This window comes from Pteropus medius, unplaced genomic scaffold (genome assembly GCF_902729225.1).
Source record: "Pteropus medius unplaced genomic scaffold, Ma_sr-lr_union100, whole genome shotgun sequence".
Classification (NCBI taxonomy): Eukaryota; Metazoa; Chordata; class Mammalia; order Chiroptera; family Pteropodidae; genus Pteropus; species Pteropus medius.
This window is the reverse complement of record NW_024344370.1, coordinates 8,900,819-8,925,263: the sequence shown is the minus strand read 5'-3', so window position 1 is coordinate 8,925,263 and position 24,445 is coordinate 8,900,819. Positions and strand designations below refer to the sequence as shown.

The 24,445-nt window shown below is 36.6% G+C and overlaps 1 protein-coding gene across 4 annotated transcripts in view; it reads right to left on the bottom strand.

The window, feature by feature from the left end:
- Positions 1 to 11,758: 11,758 nt before the first annotated feature.
- IPO11 (importin 11) overlaps positions 11,759 to 24,445 on the bottom strand; it is a 163,862-nt gene continuing 151,175 nt past the window's right edge. For 2 of the 4 annotated variants that reach the window (XM_039870008.1, XM_039870009.1), the window contains exon 30: positions 12,365 to 13,181. In XM_039870008.1, coding sequence (XP_039725942.1) covers positions 13,017 to 13,181 — 165 coding nt within the window. In that variant the 3' untranslated portion in view covers positions 12,365 to 13,016. Of the gene's footprint in view, positions 13,182 to 24,445 lie in introns of all 4 variants that reach the window. The other 2 variants (XM_039870007.1, XM_039870010.1) reach the window with 2 other exon arrangements.

The following is a 24,445-nucleotide window of genomic DNA, read 5'->3' as shown; positions in this document are numbered from 1 at the left end:
AGGAGAAATAGCTAAAACCTGGTTACTCAGGTTTTAACTGCACTAGCATTAAGCCACAGCCAGCCAGAGAATAAAATTGAGTCAAGTGTCCAGTTGGCCCTTGAAGTCTCTGTGGTAAAACCAGATTATATCTTCTATACCACATGGAGTTTGCTTAAATGTCATTTTAAGAGGTTTATTGTAGGAGAGGGCAGCCTTAATGAAAAAAACAGTTATCACATACATGTTTCAGGACTCTGAAAAAAGTACAGGAGATATCTCTTGTTACCTCTTTCCTAACAACAATGGAAGTTTGTAATTTTGATAATAAAAAGGCTGTCATCGGGTTTTACGCTCACTCAGGCAGAGACACTGGAATGGCCTGCCCAGGCCTGCATCACCAGACCCTAAAGATGCTTGCCTGTGGGAACAGCTGCTAGGCTCTGGGTCAGTGTGCCAGGCCTGGTGGGACCTCGGGAGCCCATTTCTAGAACGGTGAAAGCCTGAAGGAAGTGTGGTCACCAGTGGCCCTTGCAGTTAGTGTGCAGGGCTGCCCAGCCCTCACTGGCTATAATGGCAAGTTTTCTCTAGACAGCCCCATCCCCCACATTGGTTGGGCCTAAGTCCCAGCTCATTTTGCTCTTCGTGGTAGAAGCTTTGAGGGTACAGTGCTCATGTCCCTGCCCTAAAAGGCAGCCCAGTGCACCTGCATCGTATCCTTGCTGCCTGACAAAGAAGAACCACAAATTCCTCAAAGCTTTTTGTGGTACCTGTCTGGCAACTTCATCACTGCCTTCTGCCCTGGTTTGCACTCAGCAACTCATCCTTGATTTCGGTTCACATCTGTAGCCCTTACTCAGCTGTTTGGACCTGCATAAGACTTGGAATCTGAGCACTGTCTCCCAGGTCTTCTGCTCTGGGCATGCTGGAGAAAAGTCACATTAGTTTTGGTTCTTGGAAGGCAACTCTGTGCTCTGGGTCATGGCCACCTGGAAGAGGGTCAGGGCTGCCCTCATTAAAACTGCTGAGCATTCTCTTTATGCTTCTGTCTCTGGAGGAAGGGATGCAGGTACTACTAAGACCGAGAAAGGTCCAAAAACTCTTGTCTGTCTTCTGATAATTATAATAAGTGGTTAGATCTCTCTTGCTAAAGTGAAAACAGCCAAGAACTTTTAACTCCAAGTCATAGATTTGCCTAAGAAGCATTACTTCTAAGTGAAGCAAAGCTGGATGCATTTAATGAAAGAGTCTAATCAAGTGCATGTGATAACGCCAAAATAGGAATGAGAACAGAAAGTGCCTCTGTGTTCTTTGATCTTTATTCCTTTATGTATCTTTTTAAAATGTAGCACTTAGCGGTACTTATATAGCATAGCTGCTTTCCTTAGAGAAAAGGGTATTAATTGAAAATTTTATAATTATGGTTTGAATCTCATATTTAAAGTGGATTTCTAAGTATTTATTCCAGTGGTTATAACCCTCTGTGGATTAGAAATAACTGGAAAGCACATTATGAGGCCCCATGCTTATAATTCTGGGCCCAGGCATCCATGCTGCTAGCATCTATGATGCTTCAGAACCACCAGTCTAGTGTCTCTCAAACTTTAAAGTGCATATGAATCACCCAGGGGTTTGCTTGAAAAATAAAGATTCTGACTCCGTCTGGGCTGAGGCCTGAGATTTGGTGATTTAAACTAGCTCCCTGGTGAGGCTGATGCTGCTGGTCCACACATCACACCTTGAATAGAAGGCGTGGACCATGGGATCAGATTCACCCAGTCATCTAATGGCAGCTGGGCCCAGATTGAAGGTTAGACACCTGAGAGTCTGAACACTGAGTCATGAAGTGATTAACAATAGATTTTACATACATCACCTCAGTAAATCCACACATAAACTACACACGATCAGTATTATTATATTATTTTTTTATGAATGGAAAAACCAAGACTCAGAAAGTCAGACAGCTAGTAAGTGGGCATAGTAGTTTTCTACTGTTTTTATAAATGTCCACAAACTTGGTGGCTTAAAACACAACTTTATTATGTTTCGGCTCTACAGGTCAGAAGTCCTAAAATCAAGGCATTGGCAGAGCTGGATTCCTTCTGGGGCTCCAGGATAGAAACTATTTTCTTTCCTCTGCAGCTTCAGAACCCACCTGCATTCCTTGGCTCATGGTCCCTTCCTCCACCTCCAAAGCCAACAACATCTCTGACCCTTTTTCCTTCATTATATTTCCAAGCACAGCTGGGAAAGCATCTCTACAGAAACATGTAATTACATTGAGCCCTTCTGAATAATACAGCACATTTTCCCATCTCAAGATCTGTACCTTAATCAAATTCGCAAAGTCCCTTTTGCCATGTTAGGTAAATATTCACAGTCTCTAGGAATTAGGGTACAGATACCTTTTGAGGGGCCATTATTCTGCCATGGTGGGAAAACCAAGATTTGGAGCCTGGAATCAAATTCGGATAGAATTCTAGGGTCCATGCTCCTTCTAGTACACAACTCAAAACAGCAGCTAAATTGCATGTTGTCGTTGCTGTTTTCTGGAGGCCAAATCGAGAATGGAGCATAAGTTTGGTACAGCTGTAGGCAGCCTGAATCCCATTATCATTTTAAATTGAATGAAATGGTGCTGAAGTGGATTTTGTTTATTGCAAGTCGTTTTGCAGTCTCCTTAGACTCAGCAAAACCCAGTCCTTCTGTGCAATTGCAATGCCTTGGGATAATTCACGGACATCTAATTGTGGTCCTGGTCGTTATTTATCCTAAATAGAAAACAAGATGGAAACTAAGGAACATCTTTTAGATGTGGCACTAAGTTACTTACACTTGCAAGCAACCATTCTGAATCAAGATTTGTAAATAAGCTTTGAACATTCAACTCCCTTGCAAGGAGCTCTTTGACTTCTGGGGTCTGTGTTCACCAAACCATTCAGACTCCCTGCAGCCACAGGAGACAGGCGCTGCTGTCTGCAGCTTTAGCTTCAAATTGAGGCAAAACTCATCCCACACTTCGAGAGTGCATTCAGATCTAGGTTTTATTTTTAGAGCAGTGATTCCATCCACAGAACTGACCCTTTAGTTATAGAACACATTATCACTGGGCCAATGTGAACAGAAAAATATTTAGTGTGGGCTTTTTAAACCTCTGTTATGAGCTAAATTATGTTACCCCTCAAAAAGAACTGTTCTAACTTACGGTACCTCACAATATGTCCTTATTTGGAAACGGAGTCATTGCAGATGTAATTAATTAAGATGACTGTTATCCACATAAGAGGAAAGGGACGCAGGAGGAGGTGCCCACGTGAAAACGGAGGTGGAGATTGAAGAGATGCACCTGCAAGCCAAGGAATGCTGGGGGCAGCAGACATCACAACGTATAAGAGGCAAGAAAAAAGGAGTCTCCCCTACAGATATCAGAAGGAACCAACCCTGCTGACACCTCAGTTGTGGACTTCCAGCCTCCAGAACTAGGACAGAATAATTTTCTGTTGTTTTAAGCCACCTAATTTGTGGTGCTTTGTTATGGCAGCCCTAGCAAACTGAATACCATCTTTCAGGATGTCGTTACAACTTCTATTTCTCACTTTACAGAATGGATGTATTTCAAAAAGGTCGATGAATATAGATGGAACAATGACCAGAATATGACTTCAGTATTGGAGATGAAGTCCCAGAGAATGATTTTGACTACAGGATGTTACTTAAAACCACACCACAGAAATCTTGCCAAAACACTATCCATTGTAAAGAGAAATTTAGCACAACTGGCATTTACTAGTTTGGTCTCAGGAAGAGGTTCCAAAACAACTTTACAGAGTCTGCACCCAGGAGACAGTTCAGTGGTGGCAGCAGCCCTTAAACGGGGACCTGCTCACTTGTAAAGCACCTATTATGTGCAAGGTATTGTTCCAGGTGCTTTGCAGACATATTTTTCAAGACAATTACTCCTCCCTTTTGTAAAACAAACAATGGAAAACCTTTTCCTTCAGGCTGAGGCCAGCTGAAGAGGGTAGGAGAGGAATCTAATCAAGTAGAACTCTCATCCAGGGTCCCACACTGACCCTTGTCATCGCTGAAATTGCTCCTCCTTCTGAAGCGGTAACCTCAGCATCTCCATGTCTCACTGCCACTGCCTGCCAGTCCTAACAAGTGCTTATCAACCACTCCTGCAACCGCTTTTCTAACCTCATCAGGACCTGCAAGCCATCAAAGCGCCTATTCACCCCATCCTTTGCCTCCCACTCTCTCTCTACTTTCTATTGTTCTTAGGAAAAGGATGAAAACTTAACTTGGCCAAGACTCCATGGGAAGCAAGTCTGACTCCGTGATCGTGATCTCCCTTGTTCTTCTGGCTCCAGCCACACGGGAGCCCTCTCAGATCCTCGTGCTCCTTCCTTCACACTGCCACACAGCCTTTTTATACCTTGTGCCCTCTGACCTCACTGCTCTACCCTCCATGCCCAGTCACGTCCTTGTTCTTCATGTCTTCCCTGCATTGGCTACTCCACAGAACTACCTAGCTTTCTCTAACTCTCTAAGGTCAGATTGGCCTATCGGACATTCTTACAGCTCAAGGCCACAGTTCCATTTTCACACTTATTCGCAGACTTATTTGATGGATGTCTTTCCAAATAGACTGAAAGCTCAAAACAAAGCGAAAGAGTCGTGTGTGCTTTTGTTTGCCACTGTATCCTTAGCATCCAGTGCCTGTCATATGTAGGCATTCAATGACCAGTTCAACGAAAGTTGAATGAAATGATATTTAATTTTCTCAACAACCTGGCAAGGAAGCAATTATTTTCACTTTACAAATGAGGAAAATGAAGAAGCTCAGGAAGTTAAAATTACTCAAGTTGTAGATAATCAGAGACCCAAGTTGTCTAATTATAAAGCTCATGTTCTTTCTCCCTGTACCCTGTATCTCTCATAATATGATCCTCAAGTGTCACAAAATAATCTGTGGTAACACTACAAAAGATAGGGTCAGAGGCAGCATCCCCTTTACCACCCAAAATGCAACTGGCCTATATAACAAAAGCATAAGAATATTAGTATCTTCTTAATATTAATAACTCTTCATCTAACAATTCCATTTCTAGTAATTTTAAGAGATGAACAAAACAATATATGATCCAGGATGTTCATCATAGACATGTTCAAAGAGGTTAACAGTTAAATTATGATACATTCTTATAATGAATTTTTATGCAGATACTAAATATATACATTTTAAAGACAATTTAAATGTCATGAGAAAATGGTTAAACATAACACTCAGTGAATAAGAGGACAGTAGACTAATAATAAAAGGATACTAGTATGATCTCAATGTTGGTGGCATGTGTTTCCATCTATACATAATGAAGAAAATAAAATACAATGAAATATTTACTGGTTAACTCTGAGTAGTAAGATTATTATCGGCAATTTATATTTCCTCCCCTATACCTCACAGTATTTTTAACTGCTTACAATGAACATGTGTTGCTTTTATAATGAAGGAAAATGTTATTAAAAAGCAATTGAGCATGTAATTTGCTTGAAAGATTTTTCTTGTATTTCATCAGTTTTGCAATTGCTATTTCTAAATCATTTCAAAAACAAAATTGCTAGTCTTTTGAAGAATTTTCCTCCTCTTTCAGGTTATTTAGATAATGAAAGATGGCCACATGGAGAGTACATTGGACTGTTTCATATGAAGGGATTGGAAGACATCGGAAAAAAACTGGGCAAACTAAAAACTGATTACTTTTCTTGAACTCATCAGAGAACTGACCAAAATGTGGAGAAAGAGGCAAATCCAGAATCACAGCCAAGATCTACTTACCTGGAGCAGAAGTGCTACAGCCCTAAGCTGGTAAGAGGACCACAGCCTCAGGGGAAGCCCTTGCTTTGTGGAGCATGACCTCCAGAATTGCCACCAACTTCACATGGTGAAGACCAGGGAAAGATGCCCTCATGGCTCTGGCAGGTGGACAAGGATAATGTTTGTGAAGTATGTCCAGTGTTCTCCATAGCAGCGGCTTGCCTAATCCCTAGGGAAAAACCAGAGCCTGGTCCTAACGCCGTGGGAGGTCATTCTTCTCATGCAGCCCCTCCTAGACTTCCTAACTTGCCTCAGAGGGATGGGAAAGCTATCAAAGAAACAAGTGTGAAGGGCCACAGACTCAAGCCCACTAAGAGACCTGAGATTTAATCATGACACTAGAGAACACTTCCCTCCCACACACTTTATCACCATACCAGTTACTCCAGTGTAATAGTAGATTGCCCCTGCAAGAGCTACAAAACACAGTCTCTGAGAAGGTATAGAAGCCCAAAGTCAAGAGGGGAAATGAAAACAAGGACTCCAGAAGAATTTGAAACCTCTGGCAGCAATAGCTACAGCAAACATTAAATACAGACTAACCCCTAGCCAGGTGATCATAAATGCCCACACTAGAAGACTATTTCAGTTCCTATTACCCAATATAGTACGTCCATCTTTCAGGGAAAGAAAAGAAAAGGGGAAAAAAAAAAAAGGCATGCTAAAAGGCAAGCAAAACACAGGTCAAGATATGTGATCAAGCAAGAAATCAGAGATCTCAAGTAAACAGAATGTGACTCATGTATGATACAGATGTTAGAATTTCCAGACAGGGAATTTAAAATAATGAGCATTAATGTCAAGGGCTCTAATGGAAAAACTAGACAACGTGCAAGAACAGATAGGTAACGTAGAGAATGGAAATTCTGAAAAAGAAGCAGAAGTAAATGCTAGAAATCAAGAAATCCAAATCTAGAAATAAGGCAAAAACATGAAACCTAAGCATATCATAAGTCAACTTGCAGAAATCCAAAGACAAAGAGAAATATCTTGAAAGAAGTCAGAGCGAAGGAAAAAACATTTTACTATAGAGGAACAAGAACAAGAATTAGAGTGGACTTCTCTTCAGAAAGCAAAGAAGCAAGAAGATAGTGAGTAAAAGATTTAAGGCATTGAAAGAAGAAATACCACCAACCCAGAATCTTGTATCCAGCAAAAAATATCCTTCAAAAGTGAAAGACGGACTCTCTTAGACAATTAAAAACTGAGAGAATTCATAGCCAGAAAACCTGCCCTGCAAAGAAATATTAAAAGGAAAATTACATAGGTCAGAAATTTAGATCTAAATACAGAAAGGATGAGTGTTGGAGAAGAAATAAAGGAAGATAAAATCAAATCTGTGACTTTTTAAAAAGCCTTAGTTGAATCTAAAAAATAACAGTTTAAAGTAATAGTAACAACGTATTAGGTGATAATAGCATATGGGTAAATGAGTGACAGTGACATCTTAAGGGATGGGAAGGAGGAATGGGGAATACTGTTATTTGAAGGTGGACTTAGTTTAAAATATACCGTAAACCTAAGCAACCATTAACATTTATATATATATACACATACATACATACATTCATATATATATATATATATATATAAAAAGTACACACTAGAAGGTGCCAGAGACCCAAGGCTGTAGGTCTCTCCTTTCCAGGCCCATTTCCTCATCTGTGAAATTGTATGGTTAGAATAGATATCTCAGATTCCCTTCTTGCTCTGAAATTCTCTGACTAAAAAATTAAAATAAGTTAAATAAAAAGGCTACTTCTTCAAGAATATCTATGAGGAAGAGTCTTTTGAAAGGTATAAAAAGACTTTTTAAATAATCAATCCCCTACTCTATTACTTGAGTAAATTTGGGTTTCCATATTTTCATGCTGAGTTGCATTTTAGCAGGTTGATCTAGTAAGTATAATAAAATATTGGATTTGCTCACCTGGTTCAGCCATTCTCAATGCATTGTGCTGTAGTAAAAAACACACGAGGCTGAAAGGAAACGGCCATTTCACAGTATTGATTTCACCGCCAGAGACAGCACAAGATATGTGCCTTTCAATCCAAAATAGAAATAAACCGAGCTGCCTCCTTGCCTAAAGAGCCCATAATTAGTTTGTGATTACCTCCAGATCTGTCAATAGACTTTCCTTCCTTTGCTCACTGTCAATACACTTCTGAGCTCAGTGTACACATTTATGAGCTACAACTTCCCTGTCAGTCAAAAAGTTTTGATCTTCTACATTATCGCTTAAGTTGCAGTGTTCGTTAAAAAAAAAAAAAAAAAGTCACATTGGGGCTAGCCTAGCAATGTGGAAATGGCCTGCTCCTTCTGAAATGAGATACACATCTTGCTTCAGGTTAAAGCTACTGAAAAAATACAGCCTCATCTCCAGACTTTGCTACTCTAACCCCTTGCAATAAAAATTCCCAACATGCAGAATTCTACTCATAAGGCCTATTTCCAACTTTAAGGCCATCTGCTTTGTGGCAGACAGATATAAATGCTTTAAGCCTCACGGGGCTCGTACTTATTCTAACAGTTACTTGCATTCTACTTTTGCCCTACTGGGAAATAAAAGTGGCATGGAAGTCAATGTTTCACTCTGGGGGAGAAAAGGGCCAGACCAGACATCGATACATTCCTTCCAGAATTAGACAGCTCTTCAAAGCACACTTAGCTAAATAAATTCCAATAGGTCCAGATGAGTCGAGGTGCAGGCATTAGCTGGAATGAGGAGCAAATCTTATTTGTTAAAGATCTTTGGCTAATAGGAGAGTCTCTACTTGTTAAGAGTAAGAAACAATCCAAGAGACTGTGTAGTCAATAACTCTCAATTTTGAATTTTATCCAAGTGTTTCAGACAATTAGGAGTCCCTCAAGCCAGGAGTTCAACTGCCCAGAAGTAAAAATGAAGACATTCAGACCAGGAGCAATATGGCTCCTTTTCAGGGTATTAGCGTATTCATCCCAAAGGCTCTAAAGCTCAATTTCATACAACAGCGTGGGATTGTGAGAAAAGTTCAAGTTCTACAGCCAAGTGAAGATTTGTTTACACCACTTTATGGGATACCAGATTCTGTGTAATTTGGATGTGTTTGGGACAGAATGCAGTTATTTAAGGGAAAAAAGGTGACTTTAAACTGCCATTCCAGATGTCACAGTCCAATGGAGATAGCAAGATCAAAGCTTCATGTTTAAGGAAATTATTATTTCCTTTTTTCTCATTTTTCCAGCTGATAAAGTACTGCTTCTCATTCTAAACCACATCAAAATACTCTAGTCAGGATGTTTCTGCCTTTTAAGCTCAGTCCAAATATGATAAAGTATTTCTAAAGTTAAAAAATATATATATTACTATATATTTGCCTCTTTGCCAACAGTTTACAAATCAAAAAAGGGTGTTTTGGTAACGAAATGAGAAAGGCAGCACTTGCCTTCATTTCATTTTTAGTGGTGAGTTCAGGTAATCCTAGTATTTGCAATGATCTACATGCCTCTTAAACAGGGAGGAGGGGGAGGTGGAGGGAGAGAGAAAGAAAGAGAAGTAGATGACTCTTGGCTAACAGAGTTTCAGAGATTTGAGGTCAATGAAACCCGTGCCAGGTTCAATATATCTATTTCATTGCTCAGTCACACGACTTTTGTAGGTTAAATCACAAAACTTTTTCTAAATGAAAGGGAAGCTAGTAGTGAAGAGGTCTAAAGTAAACAAAACGAAGCAAAAACAGTACTGGAAATTTCTAGGACTGTAAGGTTCTTTTTGAACTTACAGAAAACTTAGAAAGGAGAGACCTGGTGATCACCACCTTAACCACTGTAGCATCATTGACAGAGACAATCTGACATTATGTGCCTCTTATGAGATGGAATTTCATAAGAGTTTGGAATCTTCTTGCCAAATATGTTAACTTGAATCCAGTCATGAGGAAACAAGTAGAACATTCTACAATAATGGATATTCTATAAGACAATTGTCTTGGATTCTTTAAACAAGCCAATACATGAAAAAAGGATTATTCTAGATTTTAAAACTAAACAGCCAAATGCAATGTATAAACATTCAATGGATTCTGGATTGTACAACAAATGGGTATCATATAGAAGACATCTTTGGGGCATTTGGAAAAATTGGAATACAAAATGTTTATCAGGTATTGTTGCATTTCTAGTAATTTTCTTATGTAATGATATTAGTGGATATATAAATGCCATTCTTAGAGGTATGCTGAAGCAAGGGGGTGGGAATGAAGGGTGTGTAACTTATTTTCAAATGATTCAACTAAACTAAGTACATATACTATCTATGCACGTGTGTGTACACATATGCATGGAGAAATAAATGTAGCAAAATAAAACAATTTGGTGAATCCAAAGGAAGACTACACCAGTGTTCGCTATACTATTCTTTCAACACTCCTGTAGATTGTTTTCTAAGGTCAGGGGAAGAAAATACTTTTGTTTCTCACGACAAGCATCTCGTCTTCTTTTCATCAGCTTTCTCCAATGACTTTTAAATTTCTACTCACTTGGGATTTAAACGGTTTGTAGAAGAGAAGACCACTACCCTCAACAGATGAGCCTTTCATTTTAATTCATGGAATTAGGAGTTAGGTGTGAGGCTAAAGAGCTCTAAAATTTTCAAAATCTCACAGATTTTGTGTGACAGGGTAACTTCAAACCGTTCTGAGTCTGGAGTCAGGAAGCTGCCCAATTCCCGTATAGTGCCATTTACTTTTAAAGAACCTCACTAAAAAATGCTGTGTGAGAACAGTTTTTAAATGAGTATCAAATTATACAGTGCCAGCATCCTTCTTTTTCCTCAGTCTCCTTCCTGTGCTGCTCCTGAACACACCCTTCCATCAGAATTACTATTTTCTTATGTCATGTTGGCAAGTGTGTGTCCTGAGTTGTGAAGTTTCGTGAGGCAAGTATCTTGTTCTAACCCTAGAATTTAGATTAGCGCTATGGCATTTCAAAACAGGAACTCAACAAATACTAGTTGAATAAAGGAATAGGTAAAATAAAGATCTAAGGTGAAGATTTTCAAAGGGAAACTAACATGAGTATTTTAATATGTACTGGTGTGGCTTCTCTGATACGGCTGGCTGGTAAGAGAGGTAGGAGGAACCATTCATAATAAAAACTTTACAATTTTATTGTTAGCCCCTTCGTCAGAGGGTGGGAGAACGCTCAGGAATATAAAATAAAGAGAAAAAGAGGATATTACGGAACAGAAAGGATCATTACCTTATATCAGGAACCATAGTTCAACCAGAGGCCTGAGTTGTTTGCCCAAAACTTAATATGGTTGCTACAAGGCTGCATTAATAAACAGAATACTGCATATCAATAATTACATTTTATGTCTTAACTGAGCACTTAAAAATTCAAGATAAACTAAGTCTTTTTTCTTGAGCTATTTACAAAGCCCATTTTAACCTAAGAGTTAAAAAGAATGAACCAAATGCTTTAAGAGATATGTTTACTTTTTTTGCAAAGTAGCTATTTTAGTAATATTTGCTATAACGCTATAATGAAATCTTTGAGGAACCAGAAAGATGAGTACTTTACCACAACTGAAAAACTGGAGCTTGTTTGAGAATTTCCGATAACACTAATGGGAATAGTGCCTCAAATGAAAATAATTAAGTCAACAAAAAGAAATTCTTCTTAGATCAGTCTTGAGAATTAAGTAATAATGATAAAGAAATATATTAAAGAAGTGTTTAGTCTTTAAATGAAAAGAGAAATTAAAAGAGGAACTAGGATTTGCTACATACAGCACTACCACCTACTAGGACAGCACCAACACCAGAGTATGAAAGGAAACTTCTCTTTAAAATTCACCACGCAATTTTTATGAACCAGGTTTTTTTGTGAGGAAAAAGACTCGGACAAATCAAAGGTAAGGTATCTTTGGAAAATTTAATTTGGACCATATTTTCTTTCCCTTGCTGAAAACATCCAATATTTCCAAACATTTTGGGTTCCGCAGCTTACAAAGGGGCAGTGGGTTTCCTGCAGTTACATACTGTACCCAACTTTCTCTAGAAAGATCAGATATTTTCCAACCTTGCTTTTGAGTATTTCCTTAAAAATGCTTTAAAGGTTCCTTTTAATAAATGGCCAGTGAAACAAAATAAGGCTTTATTTTCTCCTTTTCCCCCTTTTTTGGTACTGCATGCTGAATAAGAAAGGAAGACTTGTCACATCAGTTGGTACACATTCCGAGTCCTCCAAGGTGTACCCATATCATTGAGCCCTGATGCACCCCTGAACTGAGGAGCCTGAAATGGGTGTCAAATATCCTTTCAGAATCACATCACAGCATGGGGGAGTGGTGTCTGTGGGTCACCTGGGTCTTCTTGGTGTTCCCAGGGCTCCTGGCCTTGGGAGTAACAGAGGAACTAGGACCAAATCACGACCACCAGAGGCCTTCCACCTGGTACTGCACTACCACAGGTTCACGTCTACGGGCCTTACGATGATGTGCATGTAAAGTCTAAATGTAATTACTTAAAACAAAATGAGAAAAAAATCCCTTTACTAATTCCCGTATCAAATTACTAGAATGAAAATAAAAACGTTTGTCTGATAAAACACGTTTTCTTTGTCAGATGAAAGCATCTTCCTTCCAAGGTAATCTCAGTAATGTGTATTTGTCAGTATTTATATAGTTTTGTTTGGTGCACAAATTTCTTAACTGCATCTGACACAGCTTTGTCATTTTTTGAACAAGTAGTTTCATTAGCTTAAAAATGGGATAAGGCAACCAAATTTAAATAATTTTGGTTGCAGAAAACCATCTCAGACGTTAATCTTCATCTTCTCAAATGTTAAGAGCACATGATTAAAAGGTAATCAAACAGTTTCTTCTCTTAACAGGAAACTAAGCAGCTATTGTCATCAACTCTCTACAGTAAACACAGGGCCCCTCATAAATATAAAATTAAATTCTTTTCGAGGAATAGGTTTGTGATTTTATGTATGTGGGATTTACATTTAGTCACTAAATTTTGTAGTAAAAAATTGTGTGGTCTTCACATCTTTATTTTCATACACAAGGGATTATTTCTTCATCGTCTCAGCAGGCTCTCACACCCAGATGGCTGGCTGGCTTCCTTGGCTTGTTTCGAAAACGGAGCAGCCACATGTCATGTGCTCTCAGAAGCCGTGTAAAAACTCCTGTAGCTGGGTGACGATCTCTGTGTCTACCGTCTCCATGAGGGACTGGAAGCCTTGCTCTCCCAGTAGCTCCTGCTGTGCCTTGAGCTTCTCGTAGATGAACTGCTGCAGTGACACTGTGTGCACTGGGTCCTTCAGGGCCAACTGTGGGACAGAGAGAGGACATACTCTGTCAGAGGCAAAACAAGTCCCTCTCCTTTGTGACTAAAATTCTTTGTAATCTCTTCCATAGCAACACAACTGCTTCTGTCTCCCTTCTTACAAGGGACTCTAAAACAGCTTCATTGTGGAAAAGTTTGTCAAAGAAAATGTCATTCAATTAGTCTAACCTCAGTTCCCCCAGGCCTCTGAGAATAAACTGTTTGATGAGTCCAATTTCTCAAGAGCTGAGAGTTCATCCTTGTAAAGAATCAAAACCAGTTAGAAAGTGTCCCAAAAGGAACAGAATAGACCGATGAGCATTTAAATCCAATTGTCCAGGATTCCTATTCAGGCTCTCTACTGTAGCAGCTCAGCAGGCCCTCAGAACACTCCCTATCCTGGATTGTGATGCTATTTACATTGATGTATATGCTTCTGAATTAAAAGAGAAATTTAAAAAATATAAAAACCTAACACATACTTTTCCTCCCTCATTGGGATATTTGGAAAACAAAAGAAACACAATTAAATTAAAAATAGTCCATCATTCCACTCCCTAAAGATAACATTCTGGCCTCTTGTCTTTTCTGTTCTTGTGGTATGCACATATACACATACATGTAAGCACATAATCACTACTGCTCTTTGCATTTATATTGTAACAAAAAAAATTCTGTTCTAACACATTTTAAGAATTCTAAACCTATGTCATGATATTTTTTGTTACAGGCATGTTGAGGTAATCATGCTATAGTTTAAATACAATCTTAACTATGTTTTACTGAATAATCTACCACGAACACTGGTCATGTTACTATAAATACAGACTTCCTTCTATATTTCGTATTATTTCCTTAGGAAATCTGTCTCTATCTCAGAAGGATTACTAGATTCAAGGGCATAGACAATTTTATGACTATGGTTTGTACCAGTTTTAAAAGGTATGATTTTTTGGCTTGTGGTATTGTTGTTACTACTGGTACTATCATTAAGCTCTTCATAACTGGAGAATTGAAAAGTAGTGCCACTGCTTTAAGCCATGCATTTCTCTCATTATCAATAAAGCTGAACATCTGCAAGGTTTTAGGTAAATGCATGTGTTTTTGTCATTCCATATGGCTGCACAGAAATTCTTTTTCCTTACTGATAGTCAACTGTATTCTAGGTAGATGAAACGGCTGAATTACATCTGCTGTTTGAGTAATGTAAACAGATTTTAAAATAATGACCACAAATGGCAAATATAAGTGAGAGGAAGAGACATAGACGGCATGAATTTGAAATTAAACCCCTTAAGTGACCATTCCTGAGTTATAGGATACATCCAAGGCAAAGTAATTTCAATACTCATTTCCCTGGAAGATGGATAGTAGGAAGAATACCAAGAAATGCAGATACGAAGCCCTGCGTTCACAAACCTAAAGATATCATTCCACAAAATTTAAGATTAACATTTAAAAATATCTACTCCTTTAAGTAACATGCAGTAATATTCTGTATTATGTTAATTATCAAGAAATTGACCCCTTACTAAAGAAAGTGTGGACTTTGTTGAAATAGCAGGAATTATCCGTAACTAAAACTATCTGATACAAAATAAGTAAAAAGCAGCTGAGCTTGAAATCGATATCCAACAAGTCATTCCAACTACTGAAATGAAAATTAAGAGTGTAGTTCAAATGCTGTTATAAAAAAAAACACTATAAAAGTTAATATCAAATCTCCACTCTATAATTTTCAACAGATTAAAAAATATATCATACTAAACCCACAAGGTATGGCATAACACTACATCGGTATAATATTTTTAAAAAGTGTATTGATCAGATTAAAAGCATTAATCTCTTTTAGAAGCAGAATTGTGGAAGGGAGAAGGGAGGGAAAGGACATACAGAATCTCTAATTCCGCACATTAAGGGAGATTGAAAAAAACTTTTTTAAGTTAAAAGAAAACCCCTACATGTTAGCAAATAAATGTTTATTTTGGCTTGGGGTAGACATTCATTAATCATAGCTATTAACACCTTCTTTTGAATATCATATGAAATAGATTGACTAAATGTTTCTCTAGAGAATTATTGCTACACATTGACTAAAAATCAGATATCATTTCTAAGAATATAACAGTGTCTATAGTCACTAGAATTAAGAAATACTGAAGTCACTAAAAGCATTTTCAAAACTGTTTTATATAAATAAGTCCCACCTAACATTATACACATAGTTATCTGATTTAATATGAAAAAATATAGAATGCATTCCTGAGAAAATAATGTTTTTAATGTAATAAGTAAATTATAATTAAGATAAATCTGCTGCTGGAAAAAATATACTGCAAAGGTTGACGTGGTCTCCACTCCTGTGCAACTGAAAATCTACATATAACTTTTGACTCCCCCGAACTTAACCATTAACAGCTTACTGTTGTCCGAAAGTCTTACTGATAACAAACAATTGATCAACACATATTTTGCACATTATATGTATTATATACTGTATTCTTACAATAAAGAAAGCTAGAGAAGAGAAAATTATTAAGAAAACCATAAGGAAAATACATTTACAGTACTGTACTAGATTTATTAATACCATAAGTATACTTCATCTGTTTATAAGATGAATCATCTGTCTGTTGGTACGTACATCAATATTATCTTATATAATACAAAACACTGTAGACGCTCTATGTATTACTAACATTAGACATCAAAAATGAAAAGATAATGTGAAAAATAAATTCATATTTATTTACAGGTATAACAACTCACACATTGATAACAAAGAAGAAGCAATATGACTGATTTATAGTAACCTAGTATAATCAATACAATTGCTTCATAGTAGCTTAGCCTGTACATTAATGAATATAAATCACTATAAAATTTTTATGGCATTCCTCATACATACAATGTTTTTAATGTAATAAGTAAATTATAACTAAAACTGCTCTTGGAAAAAATATACTACAATATACAATGGCATTAATTTACAGTCACATTCATAATACAGCACTGGAAACATTATTACATTTTTTTTAAAAAACTACTTACCTGTGATAATAGGCACAGTTTCTACAATTACAAGAGAGGCATACTGAACAGTAATGTAATTCTTTAAAAGCAAAGTTATAAAACAGTAAGAAAACTAACATATTAATTTTATATCAAATATCACTCACTTCATGCCTATGTAAGGACAGGCTATCCACTTCCATACAAGTCTTGCACACGATGTTCTACAGGATGAATCGTGAGGAAGTAATGATGATGATGATGACACAAAAACATCTCATATAGTTCTGTACAGTTATTAGATTTTCACATGAAGACACACATACATAACAGATAAGTTTATTAACTGTATAGCATGATGTTTATTTACTATTCACTGATAGTGGATCATCATGAAGATCTTCATCCTTTTTTGCTTTTTCATTTCTCTAAAAATGTTTCTTTATAGTACCAATCCTTCTTCGACCATTTGCTTTAGTTTCAGTGCTTGAATTATAGAGGGGTCCATGTTGTAAAAGAAGTCAAAAAGAGTCTTGAATAATAAGAACACTTCTGCCAGATTGTCTAATGTCAATCTGTTCTCTGACATTGCTTCTTCTACATCTCCTTCCTCATTTTTGCCACTGGTTTGGTAGCACTCATCTCCATCAATTAGTCTTTTGTTAATTCCTCTGGTGTGGCATCTAGTAGCTCTTGAATTTCTACAAGATCCATATCTTGAAAGCCTTCACTCCTCTTCTGTTATCAAATCCACAATCTCATTCAGAATTTCCTTGATTGGTTCTATCGTAAAGACTGTGAAGTCATGCACAATGTTTGGACACAGTGTTCTCCAGCAGAAATTTATTGTTTCAGGCTTAATGGCTTTCACAGCTTCTATAACAACATCATCTTCGATGGTATAATGCTTCCAGACTTTCATGATGTTCTCTCTCTGTGAGAGTTCTCTTCCATAGCGCTGACAATCCTTTCCAAAGAGTACCACGTGTAAAGTGCATTAAAGGTCCTTATGCCCTGATCTAGAGGCTGAATTAGAGATGTTGTGTGTGAGGGCAAGTAAACCACTCTGATGACTTTGGTAGTGAACTCATGGGGTTCTAGGTGGCCAGAGGCATTGTTCAGTATCAAAAGAACTTTAAAAGACAGTAATTGCATTACTGGCAATGCAATTCCTGACTTTAGGGATAAAGCATCAATGGAATCAATCTAGAAAAAGTGTTCTTCTTGTTGTCCAAGCCTTCCTGTTGTACAACTACAAGATTCACAGTTGGTGTTTATCTTTTCCCTTCAAGGCTCAGAATTTAGCAGCTTCAAAGTTAAGAGCAGTCCTGATCATAAATCTGAGGTTTGCACGAAACAGCAGAGTTAGCCTATCCCTTCCTGCCTTAAATTCTGGTACTCCTTCTCTCCTTTACTAATAAATATCCTTTGTAGCATTTTCTTTTTTCCCCAGAATAGGTCACTTTTATCTGCATTAAAAACCTACTCAGGAAGATTTACTTTCTCCTCAGTGATTTTCTTAGTAATATCTGGTTTTTAGTAATGTCTGGAACTCATCTGCTGCCCCTTGCTCAGTGGAAGCTTCTTCTGTTGTCTTGACATTTTTTAAGCCAAATCTCTTTGCAAAATTATCAAAGCATCCTTCCCTGGCATTAAAACCACTAGTTTTAGATCCTTCACCTTCTTTTTGCTTTAAGTTGTTATAGAATGACTTCGCTTTTTCTCGAATCATATTAGATAAGAGTCTATAGGTATGCCTTTCTTATAGCAATCCTGCACCCACATAAAAGCTGCATTTTCAGTAAGAGATAAAATGGTATTTCATGAAAAGTGCAAGGTGTTTGCACCTGCTGGCATAGCTGAAGCAATGGCTTCACAAATTTCCTTTTCTTTTTTTACAGTACTCCTTACACTGGGTTCATTTATGTTGACATAGCAGGCAACTGCAGTTGCAGGCATCAATTTGTGGTACATATTAAGCAATTCAACTTTTTCTTGTAATGGCAAGACTTTTCTCCGCTTCTTGGGAGTATTTCCAGCATCACTAGTGGCACTTTATATGGGTTCTGTGATGTTATTCAAGGTTTACATGATGAAAAATATGTGAAAACTTCAAGAGATCACTTTTTACTGCAATGTGTAATTTACCATAGACAAATTGCTCACATGGAGATAACTAGGATCGTGCAGCATTTTAAGTGGATATTCCCAACACTTGAGCTCACCACAATAGCAACAGGAGGTGGCTACAAAATTATTATAGTGGTACAGTATGTATTAGTTAATTTTATGCAGTGATGATTTAATACTGCATCTTTGCTTGTTTACAATTCTCTCAACTGCACATAGTGCCATGTGTGACAGTCTTGTGTTACTGTTTTGATAAATTTTAATGTTTTATAATAAATTTGTGTATATTTTATATTAGTAAATGATAAAACAGATTAGTATCTACCTATATTTTATGCATTCATGACATATCTAACTTTTGTTAATTTTTTTTTTGGTATTTCTAGGCTATGCAGTTCCTCTGCTACTTTTTTTTAAACTGTTGCAAATCTCCAAAAAAATTTTCCAATATGCTTATTGAAAAAAATCTGCATATAAGTGGACTTGCACAGTTCAAACTCATGTTGTTCAAGGGTCAACCATACAACTAAAAACCCTGGACATTATACATGAAACAAACTTAAGGTGACTCTAAAAGGGAGAGGGAAGAAGGCAGACTGATTGGAGACCCCAGCAGCCAAGGAACAATACAGTGTTGAATGCCCTGGCTTTCTTCTTGCCTCATATATCCCAGATTTACATCTGAAGAAGGCAGCAAACTGGAAACACCAATGAGCACAGAAGAGCTTCTTCAAAAGCCTGCTCTCTAGCCAAAGGACCAGAAAAAGGACCATACAGCAAGTCACAACTTTTAGACAACAATTGGTCTACTTCAGCCAAACACCACAGAATAAACTGTGGAACCACCTCCAGCCTGTTACAAGGATTCAGCCTACCTATTCCCCAACAGTGTTTGCTGCAGCACATTGTGAATCTGAGAAATTTTTTTTAACTGCTGATGTCTAAGTCTCACTTCTAGAGATTCTGCTTTAACTGGTTTCAGGCACTAGGATTTTTAAAAGCTTCCCCAGTGAATCTGATGTATATGCAACACAGCTATAGAAAATTTTAGAAAAACCAGTTTTGAGCACTAAGATTTCATCTGAACCCCCAAAACACCTCTAGATGTTTTCACATTCATTAAAAGAATATAGGTAGTAGACTAAGACATATGACACTTAAAAAACAAAAACAAAAACAAAAACCCTTACAGTAGTAATTCTAAGCCCTAAAAACTTAATTCGCATTTACCACCATCTATTTTTAAAACTCTTTAGAGTTTCCTTTCTTCTTTACCTTCTGGCAGGCATTTTTAAGTTCTTTTGCTTGCTATATGTATACTAGGTAATGTCAGTATCTTTTTTTTCACCAACTGACTCTTCCACCAGCCAAAAGTTTAATGCCTTTTTGATTTTGTTTTTTTGATTCCAGATTTCTTCCAAAGGATTCTCCAAATCACAGGGTAAATAAAACCAACCCTGTAAGGGACCTTTATTTTTCCTGCTTTTCCTAACTGGTTATTGTAGGATGTAACAGCAAGATACATTTATACATTTGTTATTTAATTGGTCACCTTATTAAACTCTCTTCGTAGGTGCCCTGTTGATTTTTTTGGACTTTTTTGGCCTACACAATCATTTCAATGACTACAATCGAGCCCTGAACAACATGGGTTGAACTGCGCAGGTTCACTCGCATGAGGATTTTTTTTCAATTAATTACTGAAAATGTATTTTCTCTTCTTTACAATTTTCTTAATATTTTCTTTTCTCTAGTTTACTTTATTATAAGAATATAGTATGTAATACATAACATACAAAATACGTTAAATAACTGTTTATGTTATTGTTAAGGCTTCTGGTCAACAGTAGGCTATTAGGAAAGTTTTTGGGGAGTCAAAAATTATACATGGGTTTTTGACTGAGTAAGGGTTAGCACCCCTAACTCCCACATTGTTCAAAGGCCATCTGCAATGACTGTTTTTTTGTTTGTTTGTTTGTTTGCCAATACTGAATTTGTATTCACTCACAGGCCTTCTGGCAATATCTTTCTTCTCATCACATTGGCTAGACACTCCATGTGACAAACTATCACCAAACCTTTTTTACTCTTCTTCTTAGGTACAGAGATAGACCACAATTCCCAGCAATGGAATGTGAGCAGAAAAGGCATGTGTCATTAGCCAGATTGACTCTTAAACTACTCCTACTCAATTCCTGTTCCCCATCTTCCAGCTAGACAGAAGCCAATAAATACGGCAGCATCTCAATACATCTGGGTCATTCTGACTGGTTGTGTGAATTACACATCCACTCCTAACCCTCTCCTTTTGTGCTTTTCCTGAGTAAAAAATAAACTATTACGTTAAGCTTTGATTCCAGGGGGTCTGTTTTAGAGATGATGTTCTCTGGCATTTAGATCATTCACAATCTAGTGATATGTTTGTACTTAGTTTCAAATAACTGTACTCAAAATTATGTTAAAGGCATATTATTCTAATCCTAGTTCAATAAGATATTTTACCAGAAATACTGAATTTAATGCTAAATTAAATTTGCAAATGGTAATTTACATTTTTACATCTATAAAAAATTTCCCATTTTCTTTTCTGTTTTATTCTTTTCCTGACGAATCCCACAGATTTCCATGTTCTAGAATAAGTTGAACTAGCATAGCATTATCCGTTCCTTAAAATTAGATAGGATGGATGGATGGATGGATGGATGGATGGATGGATGGATGGAAGGAAAGAAGGAAGGAAGGGAGGAAGGAAGAAAGGGACGGAGGGAGAAAGGGAGAGAGAAAGGGAAGGAGAAAGGAAGGAGGGGATGGAGGGAGGAAAGAAAAAAGGGAGAAGATAAAGGAAAAAAGGGAGGAGGTGGAAGGAAGATAAGTTGTTGCCTAAAGGATGTCATTGGTAAAATTAAATACATTGAACTACATGTATTTTCAAAAAATTGATAGCACATTCCAGTAAAACCACTTGTAAAATGGGAAAATAAGAAACATTACTGAGGGAGGGTTTGGGGTGGTTTGTTTTTTGAGGAATGGGGCAGCAATTTAAAATATTTCTATGGTTATAAATGTATTTCTACCCAGTCTTAAGTTGTTTTTTATTTATTTTTATTTTTTGGTAATTTATGTTTTATTAAAGTCACCCATTTTGACAAGATTTTCCGCTGATCAGCCAAGAACTACATGTATAATCCCTGAAGTTATATTATATGTGTTCTTATCACTAATACTGAATATTTACTCCCCTACCACTGATTTTGGCTCACCAGAATAGGAGCTTATGGAAGTCCAGTGAGCACTGAAGTTTTAGCTCAGATTCATTTCACTGTGGGCTCAGTCAGCTGCCCATCCTGTGGTTATTTCCCTACTCCACAATGCATAACCAGAACAGGCATACCTAGCATCTGGCAGAATCCCTGCATTGGCTTCTAGGTTCCCTAAGGTTGACTTTTTTCTTTTTCTCACATCTTGAAATGAGTTCTGAGTTCATTTATTTTCATTCTTTCTTGGTTAATAATAAAATTACTTAAGGGTATGAATAATTCAGTTGTGTTTTACATGTAATAATCTCACTGTAGTATGTCACCTAGTTGAAAATTGCAAACTTCTTCTTTAAAATATTGTTTTTAAAAACTTTACATAACCAGTATTTCTCTCAACCTTTCTTGACTTTCTAGTTTTACTTCACTGTAGTCAGAGAATATGACCTATACTATAACTACTCTGAGAAATTAGGTTTTCTCTCTAAGCCTAGAATATGCTCAGTTTTTATAAGTATTTCATGAACATATACAAAATGTACAATCTAAAAAATAAAGTATGTTCTATTTATAGAGTAGAATTTTTATTTACAGCTACTAAGTTAAGTTTACTGATAACGTTATTTAGATCAGTTACCATACACCCACTAGATCACCTTAGGTTCAACTAAACATATAGGATCACAAGACTACCATAAACTATCCTTAGCATCAGCTTACTGAGAAGGCCATGGGGATGACATGATATCACAAAATGGAAATGTATAAAAACTAGGATAAATTTTGCACCAATAAAATGTTATGATCATAGGTGCATTTTGAGAATCTTACAAAACTATACTGACTTTTGTAATGACCTTTTATATGTTTTATTAAAGCATTTTTACTATAAATCAATTTTAGCAGTACATTAAGGTCAATCTCCATTTAGTTTCCAGCAATGAAGTTATCTCTACATTAAAAAAATCAACTTTAGTACATAACTAAATTCGTAAATAACAGAAAGATGTCCTCCTATTCATCTTATCATCACCAAAGTAAAATGACCATATAACATAGTGTAAGAGTATATTTAAGAGTGTGCTATTAATGTTATTAAATTAGAAAACAATAGCCTGCTATGTATCTGAATGTGTTACCATTCAGCAATGCCTCTGATTCTACTTCCTTCTCAGAAATATTATTATTCATGGTCATGTTTGCCCATTTTATGAGAGAATATACTATAAAACCAAATACATACCACAACATTAATCCAGTCATATGTAGTTTCAAGGTGACAGAGAATAAAGAGAAACAGTGAGAAAAAATCAGATAAGATTTCTATTTACAATATACATATCATCTTTGGATAAGCTATCTGAGTTTTGTGAACATCATTTGCTGTTTCTGCTTATAACCTTATTAAAGGGACTGAGAAATCTGAGCATCACAAGTGTGAGCCATCTACAGGAAATATGTGCTTCCTTCTGTCTCCTTAATGCTCCAGTTGCCTCTGTGGGCCCAAGAAGTGAGATCAGTGAGCAAATCTTATGAGAATCTCAAGTTTCTTGAAAAAGTGTTCTACAAGGTCAAGCTATTAGGTAAGGGACTGAAAAGTTTAGGTGCTATAAATAGAAAATGTTGAGAGAGAATTTATAGCAGGAAGAAAGGTTAATAATGAGTCAGTCAGCACCCTCAATCTATTTCAAACACTCTATTTCAAACAAAATTTGATGATCATTTCATCGAATTGTAAACCATCAATAATTTATAAAAATGATAGAATATAATGGGAATGAATGGAAGAATGAAAACTGTCCATCCTAACCATCTGCTGATGTAGCTAAATTGTTAAAGAAATCAGTATTTTAAGCCCTGCATTAACTTACTATTTCCGAAAAAGGAAATACTGTTCTATGGCTGTTTAACCTAAATTTGCTGGAGTATTTGAAATGATCTCACACATGATGTAAACTACATTGTGTATTTCTTTTAGTTGGCAGGCTTGGCACAAAACAAAGGAACAGCTCCGCATAGTGCCTTCGCTACTAAATTATCTGGGTAAGTCAAATGGAAAACTCCCAAAAAGAACAGCACTGTGATTAACAAATATGTGACAGTATGACAAGTACTTGGAAAACAAGCAATCAAGCAATTCAAAATATCTGTCTCACTATTTACTTTTCATTGTTGGAGACACTTAAGTCTCAGAAAACTAGGCTTATAAACATTTAGTTCGCATAAAAATGGAGTAACTACAATAATAATATATGTAATACACTTGAAATATAAGACCATAAGTGAGCTTATACCAATCTCTGAGAATCATGTTTGCTTTTTGCTCAAGGGATAAATTCATAGTGAAATGAGAACAAGCAGAGTTTTAGAACCAATGACAAAGCAATCAGTCAACACTCAGTTACCAAGGCCAGATCTTTCCTGAACAGAGGTCACCCAAACCTCCAGGAAACAGCTTTGTTAACTTCTGACTTACGGATTTAAGAAATTTTCTACCACTAGTATCTAATTCTTACTCATATTTTCTTCATTTGACTCTAAGTCATGGTAGGACACTTTCACTTTTGATATAAGTTACATTTTTATTCATGCCATCCAGTTAGGCTAAGACCACAAAGAAGCAACTGCTTTCAGTGTGATGCTTGAAAATATAAGTCAAGGTATTATTAGACTAATCTATGAAACATCCTAAAGAAAAATAAACCTGTAATTTTTAGTATTAAATAGGCAAAGTCTTGTGCCTCTAACTTTCAAACAATACTGTTTCTGCTGTTTTCCAATAAGAATAAGTCCCATTTTAGACTGAGAGTTTTAAGAATTCTTTTATAAAGAATTCTTTTATAAAGTCTTCTATTCAATTTTAAAATAATAT